The 21612-nt window shown below is 40.8% G+C and overlaps 1 protein-coding gene across 1 annotated transcript; it reads left to right on the top strand.

The window, feature by feature from the left end:
• Positions 1 to 2327: 2327 nt before the first annotated feature.
• On the top strand, positions 2328 to 20553 carry rgs17 (regulator of G protein signaling 17). Its single transcript, XM_051960097.1, is given in 6 exon segments — positions 2328 to 2339; positions 3558 to 3582; positions 3585 to 3687; positions 10077 to 10151; positions 10236 to 10467; positions 12965 to 20553. Coding segments are annotated over 6 exon segments (636 nt in total). The 3' UTR covers positions 13154 to 20553.
• The last annotated feature ends 1059 nt before the right edge of the window (positions 20554 to 21612 follow it).

Genomic DNA, 21612 nt, shown 5'->3' with positions numbered 1-21612 from the left:
CCAAGTAGGAACTATTTAGACGTAATACCACCCTAGTTAAAACATCTAGCTCCTCAGTTATAAAGACTTTATCATTTTGACTAATTTGCAAACAGACACTTAGTGATTACAGTTGTGAATAATTATAGATAAAATAAGTAAATAGAAATGGTTCCTGCAACCAGAAGTCACTGCTGAGATTCCTCTCTCATACTTACACACACATCCTACGTTATTTTCAGACTTTATGTCAGTGTTTTTCCATTTAATGTGTATTGTTATTTCTATTAACCAGTTACTGACTTTGGCTCTCAGCTGTCTGTAGTCACTCTGTGGTCTCAGCAGTGTCCCGCCAACAGCTTTATCTGATCACAAGTAACTGCCAATCAACACTGAGTTAAGATTAACTTCAGAAATCTGCCCCAATGGACAGACAACCTCTCTAGCAGACAACCTAGAAATGCTAAATGAGAAACATGATTGGTCACCACAAATTGGGAAATTAGTGGTTTTGGCAAAGGCTAAGGCTACACTAATGGCTAGCAGCTAAGTTCAGAGGCAGCCACAAATCGACTTGAAACAGAGTCTGGAAAACAATGACAAATAATGCTTAAAGGTGTGGACCTTAAACAGAACACAGATAGATGAACAAAACAGATGGGAATCAAACTGCAGGAGAACAGGAGACAATCTCAGCATCCCATGACGCTCTGATTCCATCACTGCCATCGCTGTTGTATTGGTTGCACGCTGCTGCCTATAATAGTGGGTTAATAGTGGTGTTGAAGTTAAACTGAACAAATGGGCTGAAATACTGAGTGGTGAAACCTAAAATGACGAGGGAGGTTTGGGTAGAAAACCAGCAAACCAACAAAAGCACAATCCGCTCATCCATGTACCTGCAAAGTTATTACTAAATAACTCCCTGCCATTCCCACTTCCACATTGCTCATTGCTCTGTGGTCCTGCTCAGTTAAACCTTTTTAATGAACCTGTTGCTGTGGGAGACCTTGAATAAATGTCACAGCTAGCATCTCTAAGGGGAAAACCACAATATGAGACGAGAGTCAGTAAAATACAATAATTTTATTTTGTTAGATTCTTTTTTTTAACTTTATTTTTTTAATTTTATTAGATTCTGTGGTTTTGTTCCAAACTGGATAACTTTTTTTTACACTTTTATAAGACTGATAAAAGGGCTTAGTGGGAGGTGTAATAGTTTGGACTGCTGTTTGTACTGTTTCTACCTCTGAAAAAACTACATGCTGTTAAACCCATCCCTCTTCTACTCTCACTTGTTTGATTGCCTTTGAAAGGGCGCTAAAGGTTCAGATGGGATGTATTGGCAGGGACTAATACCTGGTCAAACTGGCCTAAATTAAAATATCACAAGTTTATTAGTTACTAAAGAGGAAAAAATGTTTATTTTTTCCTTTTTAACTTATTATTTACTCCTAGCTTTGTGAAAAATGTACAACTTCAATGTTTACAGAAACATTAATGCACAGTTTTGGTAGAAAAGTGTGGAGAAAAAAGTGTCAGATTTATGATAAATGGATTGGTTCATGGCTCAGATTTGGTTGCTTTTTCTCAGATCTTTCGACAGTACCAGCAACCCCCACAGTGCTGAATAATAATGCAGGATTTTTCACTGTTGTGCACGTGCTCTTCACATTATCTGTGGTTCATCCCTTGGCTGTTAACTTGTGGCTCGTTTCATGAAGTTTGCAGCATAAAATCGTCTTCTCCTGTGTTGCTTTTGTCCCTTTTACCTCCGTACATGTGACCTCTGCACAGAGCTGGAGAGGAAGTCATGAGAAATTATCTGCAGCTTGCAAGTGACAGTCACTTGTGAAACAGGATGTTTGCTCTTTCTGCATTGATTTTGTGCAACAAGCCCCTGCAAAGTGAAGACTTCAGACCGGATGATAAGTGATATGACTTAGGGTGAATTTTACGTAAATTAGATGTGCAAAACGTGAAGTGAGAACTTGCACGTTGTGGTCATCGGTTCTCAGTCGCTCTTTCTCCCCTCATCTCGGCGTATTTGTATTTACACGCCATATTTGCATGTGCTGTCAATGCGGCCCCCGTCTCCGGGTTTGAAACAAAGCCGTGCCCTCGCTGTCATTTGCATCCAGCAGCCTGTTTTTTCCACCGGTGCTGCTTGGGTTGCTGAATAACTGATGGCCGCTCCGACATTTGCATATGAGGCTGGTCGTCAGCGTTACCTGCATCATCATCATCATCATTGTAGTAAATCTCATGTGAGCAGGCAGAGCAGAAGGACAGAAGGGAGACAGCGCCTTTGGATTCCTATATGTTTGATTTGAATATTATTTTAAACCATGACTTTCGAGGTAAGAATTCCGCTTCATTAATTACACTTAAGATTCCCAGATTGTAGTTAATGAGTGCCTTTTTTCCCAGCACACCAGTTGGTAAAGTGAAGCTTAAACGCTCTAAGCTGTGACCTGAAATCTGTGGTGACAAAGGAATGATTAAATTTGATGTGACCTCCTTGTAGCAGATTCTGGTGAATATTTTGGTTAGTTTAAGGTGGCTACTGTAGGATAAGGGTTGGTAAGCATTAAAATCTTGTTTTAGGGAGTGTTATGTTTAGTTTGAGGAGTCTAAACATGACATAGGAGGATGTTGAGTAGTAAAGTGTCTCTTCTCACCCCCTCTACCTACAAGGTGATGCCACATTTACCTTCAAAACCTCTGTTAAAGACACAGGACTGCCTGCTATCCGCAATTGTAGAAGTCAAACTCTGATTTGACTTGCCATTTTTTTGCAGCTACTGGTATAATCATGCTTGTGTGTAGCTGCAGAAGTAGAGAAACTGCACATGAAAGTCTTGCTAAACTCAACAATGCTCAGCTCAGACACAATATGTGGAATTTTGGAGGAGATGGGATGGATATGTAATGAGATTTTAGTAACTACACTCTTTCTGTGCACATTTTAGAGCAATATTGGTCAACCTTCTTTCATTTCACACACTGTAAAGAGCAAATGTGAGAAACAAACGGCATGAAGTGATGGTTTCATTTAAAACAAATCAAACAGCAGCTTTAAATTCCCTCTGTCCCCGTTTAAATCTGCATCTCCTGTGGTTCCATGTCAGATGCTGCACATTCAGAGGCCAGGTGGAAGATGAATGTAGAAAAAGCTGAATAGGTTTAAAGTGAACATGCATGAATTTGTGTTTATTGCACCCGCGTGTCTGTGCTTATGTGTGATATGTAGATCTTTTTCTGTGTGCTTCCATTGAAATGCATGCATCAGAGGCGAGCGAAACACTTGGCTTAACGCCAGAAACCCTCGTACCGTACAAGGAAGGGAATCCTCTCCGTCCTGCACGAGTGCTTTCGCTCTCTCTCTTTCTCTTTCGTGCTCGCTTCATCTCACACTCACTCCCATCACACACTTTCTTTCGTTGTTTTTTCCCTCTCCTCTATGATAATAAAATGCTGGTGAGCAAAAAGTAAAACGCGGGACCAAACTCCTAACTGTGAACATCGGACTGAGGGGTGTTTAACTTTTGTTTTATGTCCTTATTGTCTTTGCCAAGCCCCGGAGTGTGAGTGGAGTGGAGATGAGAAAAGGCAGGCGGCTCATATCGAGGCCCCACCCCAGGCCCCTGGACAGCCCCGACCCAACACCTGCTGCCTCTGCTGGTGCGGCTGCTGCAAGTGTCTCTGGTAAGAAAATGCTTCACTGTGCTTCATTGTGACACTCAGATTATTATTCTATCGTTTAGCTTCTAGGTGGCTCATGACATTACTGTACTTAGAGTCACTCATATGTGCAAAGAATGTGAAAGAGGTCAGTCAATAATGAACCCTCTGAACCGCTGAGTCACATTTTTACTCACCATGGGCTCATTTTTCACGCCCAGCATCTTAATGGAAGCAGCATTATCACGGCTAGACATAGAGAAAAACTCAAAAATGTTTTCTGTATATTTTGGCAAACTTAAAATGCCACAAATTGTAAATAGAAGAAAAGAAAAACAGTCGAATTCTGCTGCTAACTTATTTTACAGTGATTGAAAAAGCCTGAAGTCAACATGCCCATAGCTGCTACCAATGCTGGAAAAACACGGTGCGTCATAATATCGATCAGTTTACGTATTTGTACCACTACAGTAATGAAAACAGTCATTAGCTCACACTGAAACACAACTCGGTAGGAAAATACCGGTGAAAATGTAAACTGTAAGTCTGACTTACGCTTGGGAGCCATCATGAAGTTTGCGAATGTAGCATAATCCAATGTGGCGGCAAATGTAAACAAAGAGGTGGTGTAGCGCCGCATGACTACTGTACGTACAGTATTCATCCGCCCCGTTCACCATCTAGTTCCACTGAACCAATTAGGACGTAACGATGAAATGACGTAAGTTGAGGACATCGTAAACTGAGGACCTCCTCTACTTATCTTTTTAATTTGGTACTATTCTGGTTTCCTATATGCTCTTTGTATGCACTGCCTGCAGTTCAACCTAGTTCAGCTGAAAAGGTCTTGAAGTTTAATCGTGCTGCTGCAGCTGAACCACCAATGGCCTCACGGTTACATCAAGATGTGCGCTTTTTTTTCGTTATTTTTTGCAGAATCTGGTTAAAACTAATTTTAATTTAGATTTCCTATAGCAGCTGGTGGAGACCAACATGGAGCTAAAAGGGAGAATATCCAGATTGTGTTCATGAAGTGGTCTGAAACACGACTTGTAATAAATCATCGTGTAACTGTAGATGAGTACACTAGCAGCTTTTTGCTAACACTTGTCAGTATGTCTGTTAGGTTCTCATTCATCCAGGTCATGGTTATCCAAAGTAGTTTAAATCAATCCACTGGACTTTAAGAAAGTTCCTTGAAGACGTTTCACCTCTCATCCAAGAGGCTTCTTCAGTTCTGGTGGTGGTTGGTGTTGCCTCAGCTTTTATACCTCTGTGAGGTGTGTCAAGGACTCTCTTAAAGTCCAGTGGCTTGATTTAAACTACTTTGAACACTTGTCAATATTACATTTCTGGTGACCAACATAGTGAGAGAAAAAAAATGCATGTTACAATTATATATAGCTCAGTTACACACACGGCCAGAATCTCCTGCTGCAGTCTTGATTTGTCAGCGTCTACCAGTCAAAAATGTGGAGACAGCTTCTCATTTAATGGTTTCTCTTTATTTTCATGACTTTTTGCAAAATACAAAGAGTGTAAAATGCAGTATTCAAAGCAAAGGATGGCTATTTAGAAGAAAATATGAAACATGTTTTGACCTATTTTGCACTTTTTTGTTTGCTACACGTGTTCAGTCGTAGTTTTGATGCCTTCATTGAGAATCTACAATGTAAACAGTCATGAAAATAACGAAAAAAACATTAAATAAGAAGGTGTGTCCAAACATTTGACTGGTAGTGTACATTTATTTACGCTTAAAGAACCTGATATAAACTTGATAAGACAAAAATCACCCGAGAAGAATACATTGAACCATCCAACCAAAGCCATGTAGTATGAATTTAATATATTTTCATCCTATTACTGGGCAACCTTCCTCAATTTTCTCATTAGTTTTGATTCTTTTATTAATTTGTGTGCTGGGCTGTTATTTTGTGCTGCCGCTGGATCTGAGCGTTGGATTTACAACAAGATGTTTTAACCAGTGTCAGTATTTGGATCTGAATAATAACCCCGGTGCCTGAAACAACAAACACTCTGTGCTGCCCTTAATCCTCTTATTTAGTCTGTGATGATGTTGCACTGATGTTCACTTCCCTAATTCATCTGGATAAATAGACTTTACACTGACAGAGAACGACGCCTGATCCAGTGAATCCAGCCTCAGTCTTCAGAGTCACTCTTTCACTGCTGTTTTTGTAGTGGTTGCTGCCATTTGTTGTGTTTTTGTGTCGCCTTATTCTAAATGGTGCCGTCACTTTGTCCATCCTGGTAGATTCATTTGTAGAGAATGATCTAGGGTTAAATATTTGGTAATGAGCCGATTATTTGTGGCACCGTTTGGTAAAATGGAACAGCTTAGAGGTCATTTTGGGACTCTACAAGTATCTCTGTATGAGTTGCTTTTTTGTTGCTTTTTTTTACCACAAAGCAACAATAATGAAGCACATGAGCTTCAGAAGTGAATAGAAATGTTTTGTAAGACACAGGATTGTTATTATATCAAGGATGGCCGGTTTCCTTCTTACTGCAAACACAGCAGATCACACCGGTGGGGTAGAGGTGAACGCCAGATCTTTGGAACCAGTTGAAATATTTGAATATGTTTTTGGCAAAGCAGGAGGATTGTTAACACACTGGATGCCCAAACTAGAGCCAGTATTTATTTACAATGCAAACTCTGTGGGGAAAAAAGATTATGCAAGTCACATATTTCACTTTTTAAAAAGTGTATCAGTGTTTTGAATAGTAGGGCAGTGGAACAGTTTTCATTGAGAACATTAAATTTGAAATGAAACTGTGATGAAAATGTGTGTCTTTGTTTTGTTGATTAGACTCAGATGAGGGGTTTTATACCACTCATGTCTGTTTGTTCGGCTTAAATCGCCACAATCATTAACTTGTTATAGTTTGTTGAATCTGCTCACAAATAAAAAGGTATAAACTAGTTTTAGGGTGCATCCTGTGGTGTCTGGCACTGGAGCGTTCTCAGCAGATCCTTTAGGTCCTCTAGGTTGTGGGTTTGGGCCTCAGTAAACCAGATTTGTACCGACATTCTGTGGATGTTCGGTGGGATCCAGATCTTGGGTTCTGGGCTTCATGTTGTTCCTCCATTCCTTAGCAGTTTTTGCAGTGGTGCAGGAAGCATTGGCCTGCTGGAGAAAGTCTGCTACTGTTTTATTGTATTTTTTTTTAATGACTTATTGCTTACAGCTGAGTCATTTAAGGCTTTTTGTTTTGTTTTTTACAGAATTAAGTTCGTGGAAATGCTTCATTTTATTTATTTTATTTTATTTACCAATACTGGACAGATAATTGGGACTCTGCAACACTGCAGATTAGGGATGTGCGCGACTAGTCGTTTAATCGTTTAACCGCCTACTCATTTATTAAACGTTTTGTATTTTACTAGTCGGTTAAACGCTGCATTAAGCATCATGCTATCATGCTCCTTGTTCTTCGCGCCTCTGCCTCGGCTTCTTTGTAAACAGGCTGAGCAGCCAGGGAGAGAATTGCTCCTCCTCCCCTCCCCTCACACGCACACGTGGGGGGGGGGGGGGGTCGACCTCCGGATGACACGTTCATTTCTCCAAACCTACACCACCTGTGTGAAGCCATGATCATAATGAACATAAAAAGCATTCATTTTTTACTTTTAATAAAAATATATGTAAGATATATCCCATGGACTTCAAACATCCCCCAATTCTATTTTGATCCTGTTGATTCTTTCTGCTTTTCTGTCCTTTTTAAGAGGCTGATTTTGAGTCATTTTGATCAGATATGTTACTTAGACTGAGTTGTTTTTCCTCCCAAAAATGAAAATCACTCATAATTGGTTCAAGTATTGGCTCAGAAAGTTGAAACTCTGAAGATTTTTCCTGTTTTTACAGTTTGTGGTTATGATAAATGATTTTATTTTCATGATTTAAAGAATCGTGAAGTCATGACTTCAAAGAATGAACTCATTTCAAACCTATCAGCAGGTTTTGGGGTTCAGAGAGTTAAACTGTACCAAACTAAACACCACACGGTGAAATATGAGTCTGTCCCAACAGATTGCACTGTAAATGATAAACTCGCACAAAGACTCGCTGCCCCTGAGCAAGGCAGCGAAGCCAAGAAGCCGGTCTGTGGCTGCTGCAGCTGCCTCGCTGTGGCTCCTCTGTCACCGGCAGAGAGGAGTGAATGAAACATTGTTTTCAGGCAGTGAATGGTGAATGTGCTGCTTCTTTCACACCACTTCATCTGAAGTGGTGGCAGCTTGTGGACTGTGACTCTGCTGTGTGTTTTTCAATCAAACGCTGGTGTCGGATCTCCAGAAAGAGGCTGGAAAATCGTCTTCGCTGCCATGCGTGTTTATTTATTCTAGTGTGAAGGCTGGGAGGGGTAATTTACGAAACTTGTGACACACGAGACTTTTGAGTTCTGTCTGTTTAGTCTTACTGAATCCAGTGGTCGAGATGTGAGTGATCCAGAAAAGTATTAAAAGGTCACAGGACATTTTTAAGTTTGTTCTCAGTTTTTCTCTATTTTCTGACCCCTCATGCCCATACCATCTCACCCCTCCTCACCCACCCTTACACGAGGCCTTATCTGGACGGGGTGCCTTCTATTTTCATCCTCACATCACATGCAAAACAGCTGTGAAGAACAGCTTGTATATTTAGCTGTATTGTGAGGTCGCCGGGAGGCTGTGGCTAGCTTAGCCCATTACTGCTACACAATGGGGACTTTGACAAGAGACAGCAAGAGGAAGGAAAGATCCTCCATGGTGAGACGAAAATAGACCGCTCAGTGTGTGTTGCATTGTGCAGCCGGCAAGTGTGACCAAGCTACGATAGACAGAGAGGCTACCGTGTGTGTTTTGAGTGTTTACATAAAGACTTTTATTGTTTTATCCCAGTGTGATTAACCCTCTGAACCTCAAAACCTGCCGGCGGCTTTGACGAGGCACGTTGTGTTTAAAAAGTTCCCCAAATTACCCCAAGTGCCCTTATATCAGGGGAAATAACAAAATCTGAGCTGAAAATCTCAAAATTACTTTATCCTGCTCGTCTCATGTAAAAACGTGCTTTTCTTTAACCCTCGTGTCATCCTGCGGGTCAAATTTGACCCGTTTGAATTGTGGAACTTCTGATGTTCACTTTTTCAATATTTTTGGGAAATTTTTGAACATTTTTTGGTGGAAAAAAAGAAATGTAAAAATAATGTTTCTTATGAACATTCACAAAAAATGAACCAAAATCCTAGCCTAGCCGCGCTAGATAACCCACGGCAACGAATTTAATTCTCTGCCAGGGAGGGTCTAGTTACCCTCCATAAGGCTCGAAGCTGGATTCTCCTAAAACTGGCCGGACCAATCACCATGAAGTGTAGAGTCAGAAGGCGGGCGTAACGTAGTGACGACAGAGGCCTGACGATTCTGACAGAAACAACCGGCGCACAATAAACAGTTATCTTTCGTCTCGGCTTTGGCCACAGCCCTTAAAGATTTGACGCTAAAATTCAACTTGAAAGATAAACAAAGGACGGCACTGAAGTGTTTCATTGAGAAGAAAGACGTATTTGGACTTATGCCGACGGGATATGGCAAATCCTTAATATACCAGTTGACTCCGCAGCTCCGCTGGTTGGGAAGCTAATGGGACTTAGCCACAATCCGCCGGTGCTCTAGGAACTACGTCAGCCTATTCGTTGCGTTGATTGGTTGTATACCAACCCAATTGCTGCAGAGGGATTTGATAGACAACCTTTTAGCCCGCCTCCCTCCCTGTCGAGCTTCCCTAGACCCTTGTGCCGTCAGAAACATGGGTGTAGCATGGCTAGGCTACCAAAATCCATCAATTTTCGTGGATTTTGGTTGATTTTTTTGTGAATGTTCTTTAAGAAAATGTTAGACTTGAATATTAAAATAAAATATTAGTAATACAAATAATATTGTACTTAAATACAAGTGTAAATTCAAACCTGCCGGCAAGTTTTGGGGTTCAGAGAGTTAAACAGAACCAAACTAAACACCACACAGTGAAATAAGAGTCAGCATCCGAACACTGGTCTTGTTGATTAGCTCCTTAGTGATAGCAGAAATTGAGTTGTTTGGTTCTAATGTTGACTTTTTCTTGGATAATAATGCTTCTTTATTCTTCAGAAATTACATAGATTGGATTTATGGAGCTGAGGGCGATGCTATTTAGAGACAATATTTCCAGTATTCATTTAATCAGCTGCATGAATTTGATTTTACCTAGCGGATCCATCAATTTAGTTTTAAAAATTGTATGCGATTTGTGTAAATTAGAACTTTCTGTCCACAGTTTAATGTCATTTCAGCTCAAATGTCACTAATTTAACAGCAGAAACATGCTGGGGTTCAAATAAACAATAATCATTTCTTTCCTGTATCTCAGGAATGAAGACAGAATGGAGAGGAGTGAAAGACAGACCCCCACCAAGATGGACAGTATTGAAGCTGCTGAAGAACAGTAGGTCCAGCTGTCATCCCTCCAGTGTTGCTATGATTGTGAGTTTCTGTCTTTTCGCACAGAAACATGTATGTTTGACTGCAGACACCCCAATCTGGACGAGGTGCTGTCGTGGGCTCGGAGCTTTGAGATGATGCTGCGCTCGCTGGAGGGCCGGGAGATCTTTCGGGAGTTCCTGCGCTCCGAGTACAGCGAGGACAACCTGCTCTTCTGGTTGGCCTGCGACGAGCTGAAGAAGGAGACGAATCCCTCAGTGGTGGATGAGAAGGCCAGGATCATATACGAAGACTACGTGTCCATATTGTCACCCAAAGAGGTGAGCCAACGCAGGAATACACCCAAAAGGTCATGAGTCTGAAAGACCGCTTATGAAATCAAACTTAATTTAGTTGAGTTTCCTTCTCGAGGACAGGAAAAGAAAAAGCTCCAAAGACATTTCATCTAAGACTCGACAAGTGACTCTGTGAGGACACATGAGCGGAACACATGAAATCAATTTACTAAACAGCACCCTTGAGCTGGAAATGTCAGTTTACCACTTTGGTCTGGACTTTTGCATCTTATTAATGCAATAACAGGAAATCTGGTTCAGACATTCATAGTCCACAAAGGATGAATCCTCATGACATTGGTGATGCCCTGACTTTACTTGCAGTTGCTGCCATGAGGACATTTATCCCTATTAGTGCCAATTGTAGTCGCTTTGCAGATCTGCAAAAACACCATCAGGTCAGATTTATCCACATTATCCAGCAACATTATCTTTGAATACAATGGCCAAAATGTGTTTTTTATCAGATCCAGAAATTGTTTTTAAAAAATGGAGAATCCTTCTTTGTATGTAGTACAATGAAAGTAAAAGCTTCAAATTGTGATATTTCATCAAAATCACTTTTTCCAACACGTCTAATTCAAAAGAATTGCCAAAAATAAATAATCTTGTCGAAAATCGCTCTTCCGCACAATTAAAGCTCGTGTCCGGAGTTTCCGTTTGTTTTCAATTTATGTATCATTGTTTAACAAAGCTTAAATGTGTTAGTCTAGTTCGATACAATAATATAATGTTAGTATGACGCGATATGAAAATTTATTCCTGAGCTCCGCCTTCCTCTCATAGACCCCCATGTTATTCCAAAAAGTGCCGGTTGCTGCCGACCAATCAAGTTCGAGCTTCAGCTTTGTCATGCTGTCAATCAACGGTTACGCGCACAGCAAGCAAGCCCATGCAGAGGTGGGCGAGCTACGCACTACGCAACCGCGAGCACATTTGTTTTGCTTGTGGAGGAGAGAGCATCAGGGATCAGCAACTTCCAGAAAAGTTACCAATCCCACGGCTTGTCAGGCCAAGAGACTGCAGGACGTTTTTTGGCTCGGGGTGCTCGCCTCGCTCCCCGACCACGGCCTCCATAGCCCGCCTGCGGGCTTTGTTTAGATGCCCGACCTCTGGAGGAAGATGTTGGGGCGTCTGGGACATACTCTTCGTCAGAGGAGTCATGCAATTCTGAACTCTAGATAGAAATAAATAAACAATCTAACACATATACACGCGTAAATGCACTAAGTTTGATAAACAACGTCATCGAGAGGGATACACGAGTGTAATCACATATTGAAACTTTACTCGTTCGTCCTAACAGATTCATGTTATTTTGGTATTAGGACAAGTTAGACTCAATACAGCATTCTAACGTAATTCCTTTATTATTTACTAAATGTACTAAATGTAGAAGAGTGGAAAACAGCAAAACAGGCAAGATGCTGCAGCACTCCGGGCACTCCTGTCAGGTACTGCGCGCGTGCACAAATAAAGGGGCGAAATCAGAGGGAGGGAGGGACCAACAGCGTTTTGGGAGACGCTGCGATTCAAACTCCGGACACGAGCTTTAAGAAGCCACGAGTGACTCGACCACGAGTGACAGTTACCTAATTGTCAAAAATTCAGAGACTCTTGGGTAAACTGTAGGTTGTGTTTACACAGAGCAGAGAGGAGACGCGTATAGAAACAAATCAGACTGAGAGCAAAATAAAACACGTTTGTTTGATAAAATAAATACAGCATGGCTAGAAAAGGGTGTGCAGTGCAGTAAGTTGTCAGCAAATTTTAAGACGATACATACAGCATGGTGAAATACTTTTTTGAAGTTGCACTAGGGGTCACGGTTTCCCACATACGGCGTTTTGTCGTTGTGTCGGAACTGTTTACATGGAACTAGTTGTTGAGCGGATGAATACGTCGTCATGCGGCGCTATGACACGGCTTTGTTTACATTCTACGCTTGTACGCCACCTTGGATTGTGTTACATTCACCAACTTTTTGCCCTTCATTATGGCTCCCAAGCACAAGTCAGACTCTTCTGATGCTTCAAAGAAAAGGAAAATCGTTTCCATGCAAGTGAAATTAGATATAATAAAACGCTCAATCGGTCAAGTCGTAAAAACAGGTTAGAATATTGTATTGCCCCTCTGTGATGAATGAGTGAGACTTTATGTGGTTCTCTGGTCGTTTATTTAACCTTCAGGCTACTGTGGGCCGGACCAACGCCAAAATAACTAAAAAATCCCCTTAACGTAGCTTCAGAATTAGTCCCCATTCCCAGCTCTCTCTACTGCTGACTCTCAGCCAATCAGAGGTGAGCTAACTAAACATGACACGTTCACTGACATTAGGTAAATCTGGAACTGAACAATAAACATGAAACTTTAATGCTAATGTTAGCATGCTAACCCATCCTTGCCTTTGTTAACAATCCAAACAGGTGAACCATAAACCACGATCTGATAGGAATCTAATTTGTCCTGTCTGTCCTCTCAGGTGAGTCTGGACTCGCGGGTCAGAGAAGGAATCAACCAGAGCCTGGCGGAGCCCAGTAACCTCATGTACGAGGAGGCCCAGCTCCAGATCTACACCCTGATGCACCGCGACTCCTACCCCCGTTTCCTCAACTCCTCCGTTTACAGAGACCTCCTGGCCAACAGGAGGCGCACCTGCCTCGACACCTAGACCCCTCCGCCCTCCGTCATTGCCATCAAACGCCAACAAGACTACTACTTAAACTTCAAATACTACTATGGTGCCAGAAGTCGGGTTTGGAAAATCTCTCCCTCTGTTTCCGAAATGACATCTGAGATAGCTGGTTGTGTTCTTTTTTTTTTTATTTATATTTTTTAAGCAATTTTTATCCAGTTCTCCACTGGAGCCAGGTCGGCCTTTGCTGGTTGGTTTTTTTGGTCAATTTGAGACCAATGATGCTGGCCAGTGATTGTTTTGCTAGCAGTTAGCGCTGTTTGTTTCGGTTGACTGGCCAAACCACGCATCAGCTGTCGGTGTGAACCTGACGGCCGGCTGTTGGTTAACTGTGGACAAGGACTCCTCAGGCGGTGGGGACAGAAAGAGAGAGAGAGAGAGAGAGAGAGACAATAAAGGACAAGCCCACTGTTCCTGTACTGTAATATTTTGACCTCATGCTTTTTACCCTCACTTTTCAGATTATCTGTCTTTCTCTTTTCCATTTTGATTTTCTGCGTCTGTCCCATTCCTCACGTGTTCAGTTTTGGTTTCTTCACTGTCCAAACATGACACCTAGTTGTTGTTGTTGGTGGGAGTTGAGGGCGTCTTTGCCCGTTTTTTTTCCAGTAGAAGCACTGGCTCTGCATGCAACTCTCTCTCTCTCTCTACGGTAGCTTGACGATTAAAGCCCCGGACTGCAAGCGTTTTTGAATACTGAGAGGTATTGAGGCGGGGGGAGTCGCCCCTTTGTCCGACTGTCTGTGTTCAGTGAAGGGAAAAAAGCACTTCTGCCAATTTTAAGCTTACTGCAGATTTTTACTGAGGAGATTTGAAGGCTTCTGCAGCATCCATCCATCCACCCGTCCGTCCGTCCGAGCACTTTCCTTCATTAGGATTCTTTAACTGGGAGAAGTAAGGGCTAGAATTGTGGTTGGGCAGCTACATCTATTGTTATTACTCATGAACTTTAAAAAAAAATCTCCACTGAGAAAATCACAATGCCTTTACTCGTAGGAAAAGGCAGCACAAGCGCTGCTGGAGTTTTTTCTGGAAAGCAACCACAGTTTGTCCAACAAACCCTACCTCCCATTTTCTCTCCCCCTTCCTCCCTCCTTCTCCTCCTTCCAGCTCAGACCATCACAGCCTGACAAGCACAGGTGTCCAATGTAGGGGGGAAAAAAATCACAGCTGGAGAAAATATTAAAAAGAAACCCACATTGTTTCATCTGCATTTTCAAATTGTTTAGCAGAAAAAGGTGTTTTACAAAGAACGGAGCATTATGGGAGGAGGACAGTAGCAGACGCCGCAGGCACTGATGTAATTCAAAGGGTTATTGAGCCCTGGCCTTCGTCTGTAAGGCTTTAGCTTTAGATGCTGTGGACGGTCCCGGGTTTTGGACGTCCTGAATCAGCACATACGCAAAACCGGGTGCCAAACATGATGTCAAAGATGCTGTGAGGAGATATTTGATGTGACTCGTCGCCGGGCTGGAGAGTCTCCGTTATTCCGGCGTGTGCTTCGGTTAGCTACTGCCTGTCCAAGACGCTTTGTTTTTTTTTTAACAATGCTAACATGTTACCGTCACCAGGCTAGCAAAAAAGAAAAAAGAAGAAGAAGTTTGCGTAGTCGTGCGACACACTAGCCTTTCCGACAAAAGCCAGCTAGGTTTTAGCATGCTGTAGGCAAGCAGTTAGCATGTTTGTGCTAGCCATGCTAACCCTCCATCCCACTGCCGGCCCTCACACACTCCGGTTGGTTTTTCTAACCAGACTTTGACAGCATGCGATGATAACGGCCGTGTGTGTGTGTGTGTGTGTGTGTGTGTGTGTGTGTGTGTGTGTGTGTGTGTGTGTGTGTGTGTGTGTGTGTGGTACAGTTACACAGTTAACCGAAAAAAGAAAAGTTAAAGCTGTGGGTTTTTGCCAAATGCCCCATTTTCTAATATATAAAAAGGACGTTTTGTTTTTGACCATGTGAACTTTTGTTCCCGGCCTGTGGAAAGTGCATGAGTGCAGTATATGCTATTTTTTTAATGATCTGAGCCTCCGTTCGTGTCCATCGCACCACTTGATGGATATCTGACCTCCTGGTTTGGTCGGTGGTTCGTTAGAGCAGTTTTTAATGAATCAGTGCCACAGATAGATGTAGGCGTCCGTCATTGCCGCCTAATTTAACTACCTGAAGTTCACGTGCCAAGAGCAGATGGTGTGGGATGTCTAGCAGGTTATTGAAGTGCAATTGGGTGCAGATTGGAGTGAATCTAAGGCTGTGTCTCACTACGTTTGACTGGTTTTTAAATGGTCAGAATGTTCAGCTTTCAGGATGATGTTTTTGACGCCGTCACTGGATTATTTGAGAGAAACTGGCTGCCTCTGAGTTAGCACTTGCAAGTTTTACTAGAGGAAATAAATGAGATAATTCAGTTTGTCTTTAAAAAAAAAACACCTCCAGGCTTATTTTTCACTTGCAGTTTTTAAAAAAGCTAACTAGATGACAACTGCCAGTCGTGATTTATTGATTCTGAATCATCACTGTAAAGTCAGGAAGGCAAAAAACCCAATAATCACCCCGCAGTTTTACAGTGTTCCTTATTCTAATATATCTATTTAACCTTTGGCAATACGGTACTCACATGCAGACTACATTATTATCCATAAGGGCTTGATTGTTGTTGCTTGGCTGCTTTAATGAAGAGCTGTGCATGCATGCGCCCAGAGGAACACAGAGCAGTGATCTCTGATACCGAAGGATCGATTTTTATTTTCCCAACAGCGTTCCAGATGTTGCATTCGGGCACCTCTGGAGCTTTTTTTTTCCGACTCTGCAGCGAACACCCGTCACTCATAAAGCTCTCTCCTCCCTCCGCTGCACAGTTCCAGCTCTGTTTCCTCGTCGCTGAGTCTATCTAGTAATTAACACGAGAATGTTTCACCAAGAACCAGATAATGAAATCATGGTGCAATCAAACCGAGTTTACATTTATAAATTGTGCGATGTGTTGTTAAATACTCATACCAGTGAGGGGCCAGCAGGTTTAAGGCTGGTGTTGGCCCAGTGCTGGCTGGAGTTTCAAACTGGGAGTGTTTTACAGGGAGGAAGTCCTTTCCTCTTAATTTATTGTGACTTTTACACAGTTAAGAGGGGTAAAAAAAAAAAGTACGCGGTTGTTTATTTTTAATAATTGCATTTCAAAATGTGGATTTTTCAAGCAATGACGATGATGTGAAGGGATGTAGGGTCATCGCGGAGTTTCGATTTTTTTGTCTTTAAATTTCCATTGATTCCAAGCGGGTGGGTCTTTTGAAAAACATGGCTGTGGTTTTTAAGGTACTTGACTAAACGTTAAAAACAAAATAATGAAAAAAAAGGTTGAGAGTCCTGACGGGATGGAGGAGGTTTGCGAAGCTTTGGCCTTACTGACACGTTTCTTAATTTTTTTCCTTTGTACAAAAAAAAGAAGAAAAACAAACGTCTCTGTAGGCTTTTCACTACCTCTCATGTTGGTTAATTTATTTCACATCTAGTTGTCAATGTACGAGTTGTTTTTAGATCTACTTGAAGCCTAACACTGTAAACAAAAATGTGCACAGAAAATGACTTTATGTATATGACCAGAGGGGTTAAAGAGAGCTTGGCCTAGTCAACATAATTTAGTTTTTTTTTTCTTTTGTTTGTATGTATGTTTGTTTTGAATTGTGTTGAGCTGAACTAGATTTTTGCATCTCTATAAAGACTTCAGGAATCCACTGTCTAAGGGCTAATCCCATTTTTGCCTATGCAAATCTGTTACTGTGGGTGAGCTGGGAAAGGGCGAGCTACCGCACCTTTCACCTGTTGTAGATGGACCATGGTTTACATTGCCCTTTGCTGATATTCTTCAATCTTATTCAGCAAAAATGTACGCTTATTTTTGTTTCTATATAAATATAAATACTATATATATATATATATCTATATATATAAATATATATAGATAGATATATAGATATACATATATATGACGAGTAATTTACACAGAAAATAGTATATGCCTTCGTGATGATACAAAAAAAAAGAAACCTCGCTGAAAACAAATAAATGTGTTGTCTGACATTATGTGGCTGTGTGCTGGAGTCTTGGTAACATAGAAGACTGGAATTCATTCTCAGACCCTGTGCAGTATTTCCTAACTGAGGGTGTAAGAAAACCTTTATTTATTGAACCTCATCATGACTTTCTGTGACGTTGTTACCCAGCCCCCCAAGGTGTTCGGGTTGTTTATTTTCACTGTAACATTTGGTCATTTTTTAAAGCAAGATTATGTAACTTTTGCTGACCGAAGGCCGTTGTTGCCGCCGGTGGTTAAAGATTCCTAAGCATTACGTAGCACAAATAGAGTCGTAAAGTCAGCAAACAGACTCAGTAATGTCAGTTGCACAGTTGCGAGTTTAGTTTTATTGCTTCTGGGTTTTTATTTTTATTCAAAAGTTACATAGTCTGTCTTTGAAGGGCTGAGCTGGAGCAAACCTGGAAACAAAAAGCAAGCCGAGTCATTAATGGTATTTGCCTTTGAGATGCGCACTGTCCGTATGTATGTCATCGTGAAAATTCCATTCGCCGTGAAATGTTTGACACCTTAACGTGGTTGATCTTTTTGTTGTTTGTCTGTGGACGTCGCACGGCTGTTTGTGAAATTGTAATTTTAACGAGCGCGGCGCCACGTCATCACAAAACTTATTTTTCTATTCATGAACTTCTTCTTTTTGTAGCCACATCCGGTCAGACTATCACTGTGTTAATACAGTAGCGTTGATGTGGAGCAGAAGTGGATTTTTTTCAGTTTTTTTTAAACACTCCACTAATGCAACAGTAATAAGTTCTCACAGCTCAGCTCTTATGCGCCGCTTTTAGCATCGAGCTGAGGTTTGATTCGGGTCTTTTATTTTGAAAGTGTATCTCTTGACCTCCTGGAAAAGAGACTAGGATGGTTGATGTGTAGTTTCTTTTTATTTCCCACAGTGCATCATGGCTAAGGAAAGACGGGTTTATCGACTGATGTTGGTTTGTGTTGGATTCGGTGCCTCTTTACGCTTCACAACAGACCTCAAGATCTCTTTCTCTGTCCGTCTCACTTTCCCTCTCTTGGGCTCTCGCTTCCTCTCTGAAACGTCACACATGCAACGCCGTTATTAGGAGCTAGAGCAGAGACGGCCCTGTTTTACCGCAAAAATCACACAGATGTTTGATTTATCCTACACCGATACCGACGCCCTCCTACCGTCTCTTTATCGTACCTCTCCCGGAGGTGTTTTTGTGCGACTTTAGGTAAAGAGATAACGTTTGTGCAGGTACTTCTTGAAGGTGGCTTTCAACAGTTTTAGGCAATCACTTTTCTCTTTATTGATTTAGATGCCTAAGCCTCTTGGTTTTTTGTCATGCCTTTGTAGATAGATCGCAGTCGTCGAGAAATGATCTGCAGGTGAAAATAAAAAGAATTTTACCGTCACTTTAGGCGATTAAAAGAAGTGACATTTTTTCTATTCAGCATGCTTTGTGCTAAATAAATGAAATAATTCAGTTATTTGCTATAAACGATACTGTATGAGTATGTATTCAAGTACTGCAGTATGCAGACAATTAAAAATATGAGAAACTCTTTTCAGAGGTTCATATTTTTCTTCTAGTATGTTTGACTAATATTGACGGTTATGGGTACTTAATTCTTGTTTTGAGTGTCTCATGTATTACCAGAATGACTAAATGACCCTCTTTTAAATATAGACTATGGTTGGTTATTTCCACGTGCATGATTTGCAGAGAAATTTACCAGGACAGTGCTTTATAACCAAGAGCTTGAGATCAAGTCAAGCTCAACTTTTCACTATTTTTCACTGGTTGCTTGACGACTTTTGGCGAGATTATTTACACTGAGGCAGGAGAAAATCTGGTCGTCGTCGTCTCAAATGGAGGGTGAAATTAGTTTGTCACCTCCGTTTTTTGGACAGAGATGAGAAAATGAGCGTTGAGCTTTAAAACGGTAGCCAGTGTAAGAATGAGGAAACATCTCGGAGCACTTTGTTCCTACCAGATCACTTTTCATCATGAAATTTATCAGAGGATCATCGAAACCCTTAACTGTAGCACTGAAAAGACTTTTCTATCGTCTCAGCTGGTGAAACACCACCCTGTGTCGTAAAAGAGCACAGGAGGGACTCATCTCATCCAGAAGCATCAAACATTACTGTAAATCTGTACTTTTTAGGCAGAGCGAGAGCAAAATCAAAAGCACGAATGATGACCGAAGCATTAGGGAAATTGTATTTTGGGAGAAACCTTAAATTGAGCAGAGTAAAGATTAAAGATATATTTGGGCTCATTTAAACAATTAGATTTTTAAAAAATCGTTCAAATGTAATGGCAGGATAAAGATATGCGCCTATACATTTTTTTGTTGAGAGTTACCTACAAAGATTGACTTTCAAGTCAAGCTACAGCCAGCAGCCAGTTAGCATAGTGTAGCTAGGACTAGCTAGCTGACACTAACAAGGTGAAACTGCTAGCCTGGCTCTAGCTAATTAAGTTACTTATGTTAAAATTTATTTAATCTCTACTAAACCCACATGTAAAAACAACAATTTCTGGTTTTAATGTTGATAAAGTGTCAAATGATTCTTATGCATAGCTTTGCGTAAGCTAAGCTAATCGCTACAGGCTTCAACTTTACGTGCATTGTCTTGTGTAACTCTCATCAAGAAAAGGAAATGCGAAAATTTGCCAAATTATTCCTGAAGAAATATATTTTGAAAGAAGTTTAGGTGTGAAAATGACACCATGTCATGCTTCTTTGGTGGATAAAATATGGCTAAGTTATAATCTACCTTTGGTTTGGAATTGTTTGGATCTACAATCACATGTTCTGTTGGACTCCTGATTAAACGCATTTTGTCACCTGTCTTTTCGCATCGCTGTCGTGGGTTTGTGTCACCTCTGAATCCTCCACATGTAAACTACAGACCTGTGTAAACAGACGCCTGGCGTGAACATGTCAGGGCCAACAAAAATTGTAATTGTCACAAAAGAAGCTGATCACTATTTTTTATTTGTTTTCTACTGTTTTAATTTACTCCAGTCAGATGTTTTTTTGGGGTCATTTGTTTTTGTTTTGTTTTTTTTATCTCAAAAGACACAAAACTTCTTGTTCATCAGCCTTTAACTTCATATGAGTGAGCGTTAACAGCGTGCTCGGTTGTGGTACATTTTAATCTGTCTCTGTCTTTGTTTACACGATGACATCTTGCATTAAAAGAAAACTCCAATCTATGGTAACTGCCCTTGAATATCTGTAATTTAAATAGTGCTGCTAGAGAAAGAAATCTAAATGTAACAACTTACAATAAATACTTAATAGATTTTTGCCAAATGTGATTGTGTCCTTCTTTGACTGCTGCTTTGGGAGAAAACCACCAGATACCACCTGCTCGTCACTGTGAGGGTGAATTTTCCAATTTCCCTTTTACATTTAAAAGACGGTTTAAGCAGTGAATAGGCTGCAATGTTGATTTATGAAATATAGCCAGGTGCTATTGATTAAATGATGAAATTCCACCAAAATCATTGTTTTTTTGAATATTCAAGACAAAGTACTACTGAATCTGTGTTGACAATTATTTTTCCTTTTCGATGTTATACAGATAAACATTGGGCCAGTGTTGGTTTTTTGGGGTATATTTATGTGAAATTTGGCTCAGCTATTCATGCTCCTCCAAGGATGAACCATTTTAATTTAGAACCTCACGACCTCTTCCTGTAGCAGCACTAACACACGCTTATGGCATCTATGCGGTATCTCAAAGTCTTCTAGATGTGTGGATAGATTCCAGACTTTAAAGACAACCAGGTACCTACCTACAGACATTCATGGTACTCAGAGGATAACTCATTTCCACTTTGCTGAGACCAAACCAGGCCAATGTCTCACTTATCCATTATTTACATGACCAACTGGCTAATTTTGGTCAGATGATCATGAAGTTGTCCAAGAAGTTGACAGTTGTGTTTCTGAAGTGTAATGTTTTTGGGGAGATCATATTTTTTAACAACAGTTATCAAAAATATTTTCCAGTTTCAGACCAGACACATGCTGTCGTTTAGTGCTAATTAGCCTGCTAATATGTTAAAGATGGTGAGTATAGTAAACCTTACACCTTCTTAACATCATTACTGTCTGCCGTTAACTCTTAATATGGCACATTTTGGGAAGAAATTTAATCAAGTGTAGTAGATATGACGTGATTGTCGTGATCTATTCTGGGCCATAGCATGGATTTTAGAAATATGAGGTTGTATTTTTCATATTTTGTTATTTTCAGTTCAGTTAACATTATATGAATATACTTTATTTTCCAACAAGATGGTCTAAATGGCATTTCAAAGCTTCCTCAACATTATATTTTTATTGAGAGAAATACTAAAA

Source organism: Acanthochromis polyacanthus, chromosome 15 (assembly GCF_021347895.1).
Source record: "Acanthochromis polyacanthus isolate Apoly-LR-REF ecotype Palm Island chromosome 15, KAUST_Apoly_ChrSc, whole genome shotgun sequence".
NCBI lineage: Eukaryota > Metazoa > Chordata > Actinopteri > Pomacentridae > Acanthochromis > Acanthochromis polyacanthus.
The sequence above is the reverse complement of the archived record's forward strand: the minus strand, read 5'-3'. Positions and strand labels throughout refer to the sequence as shown.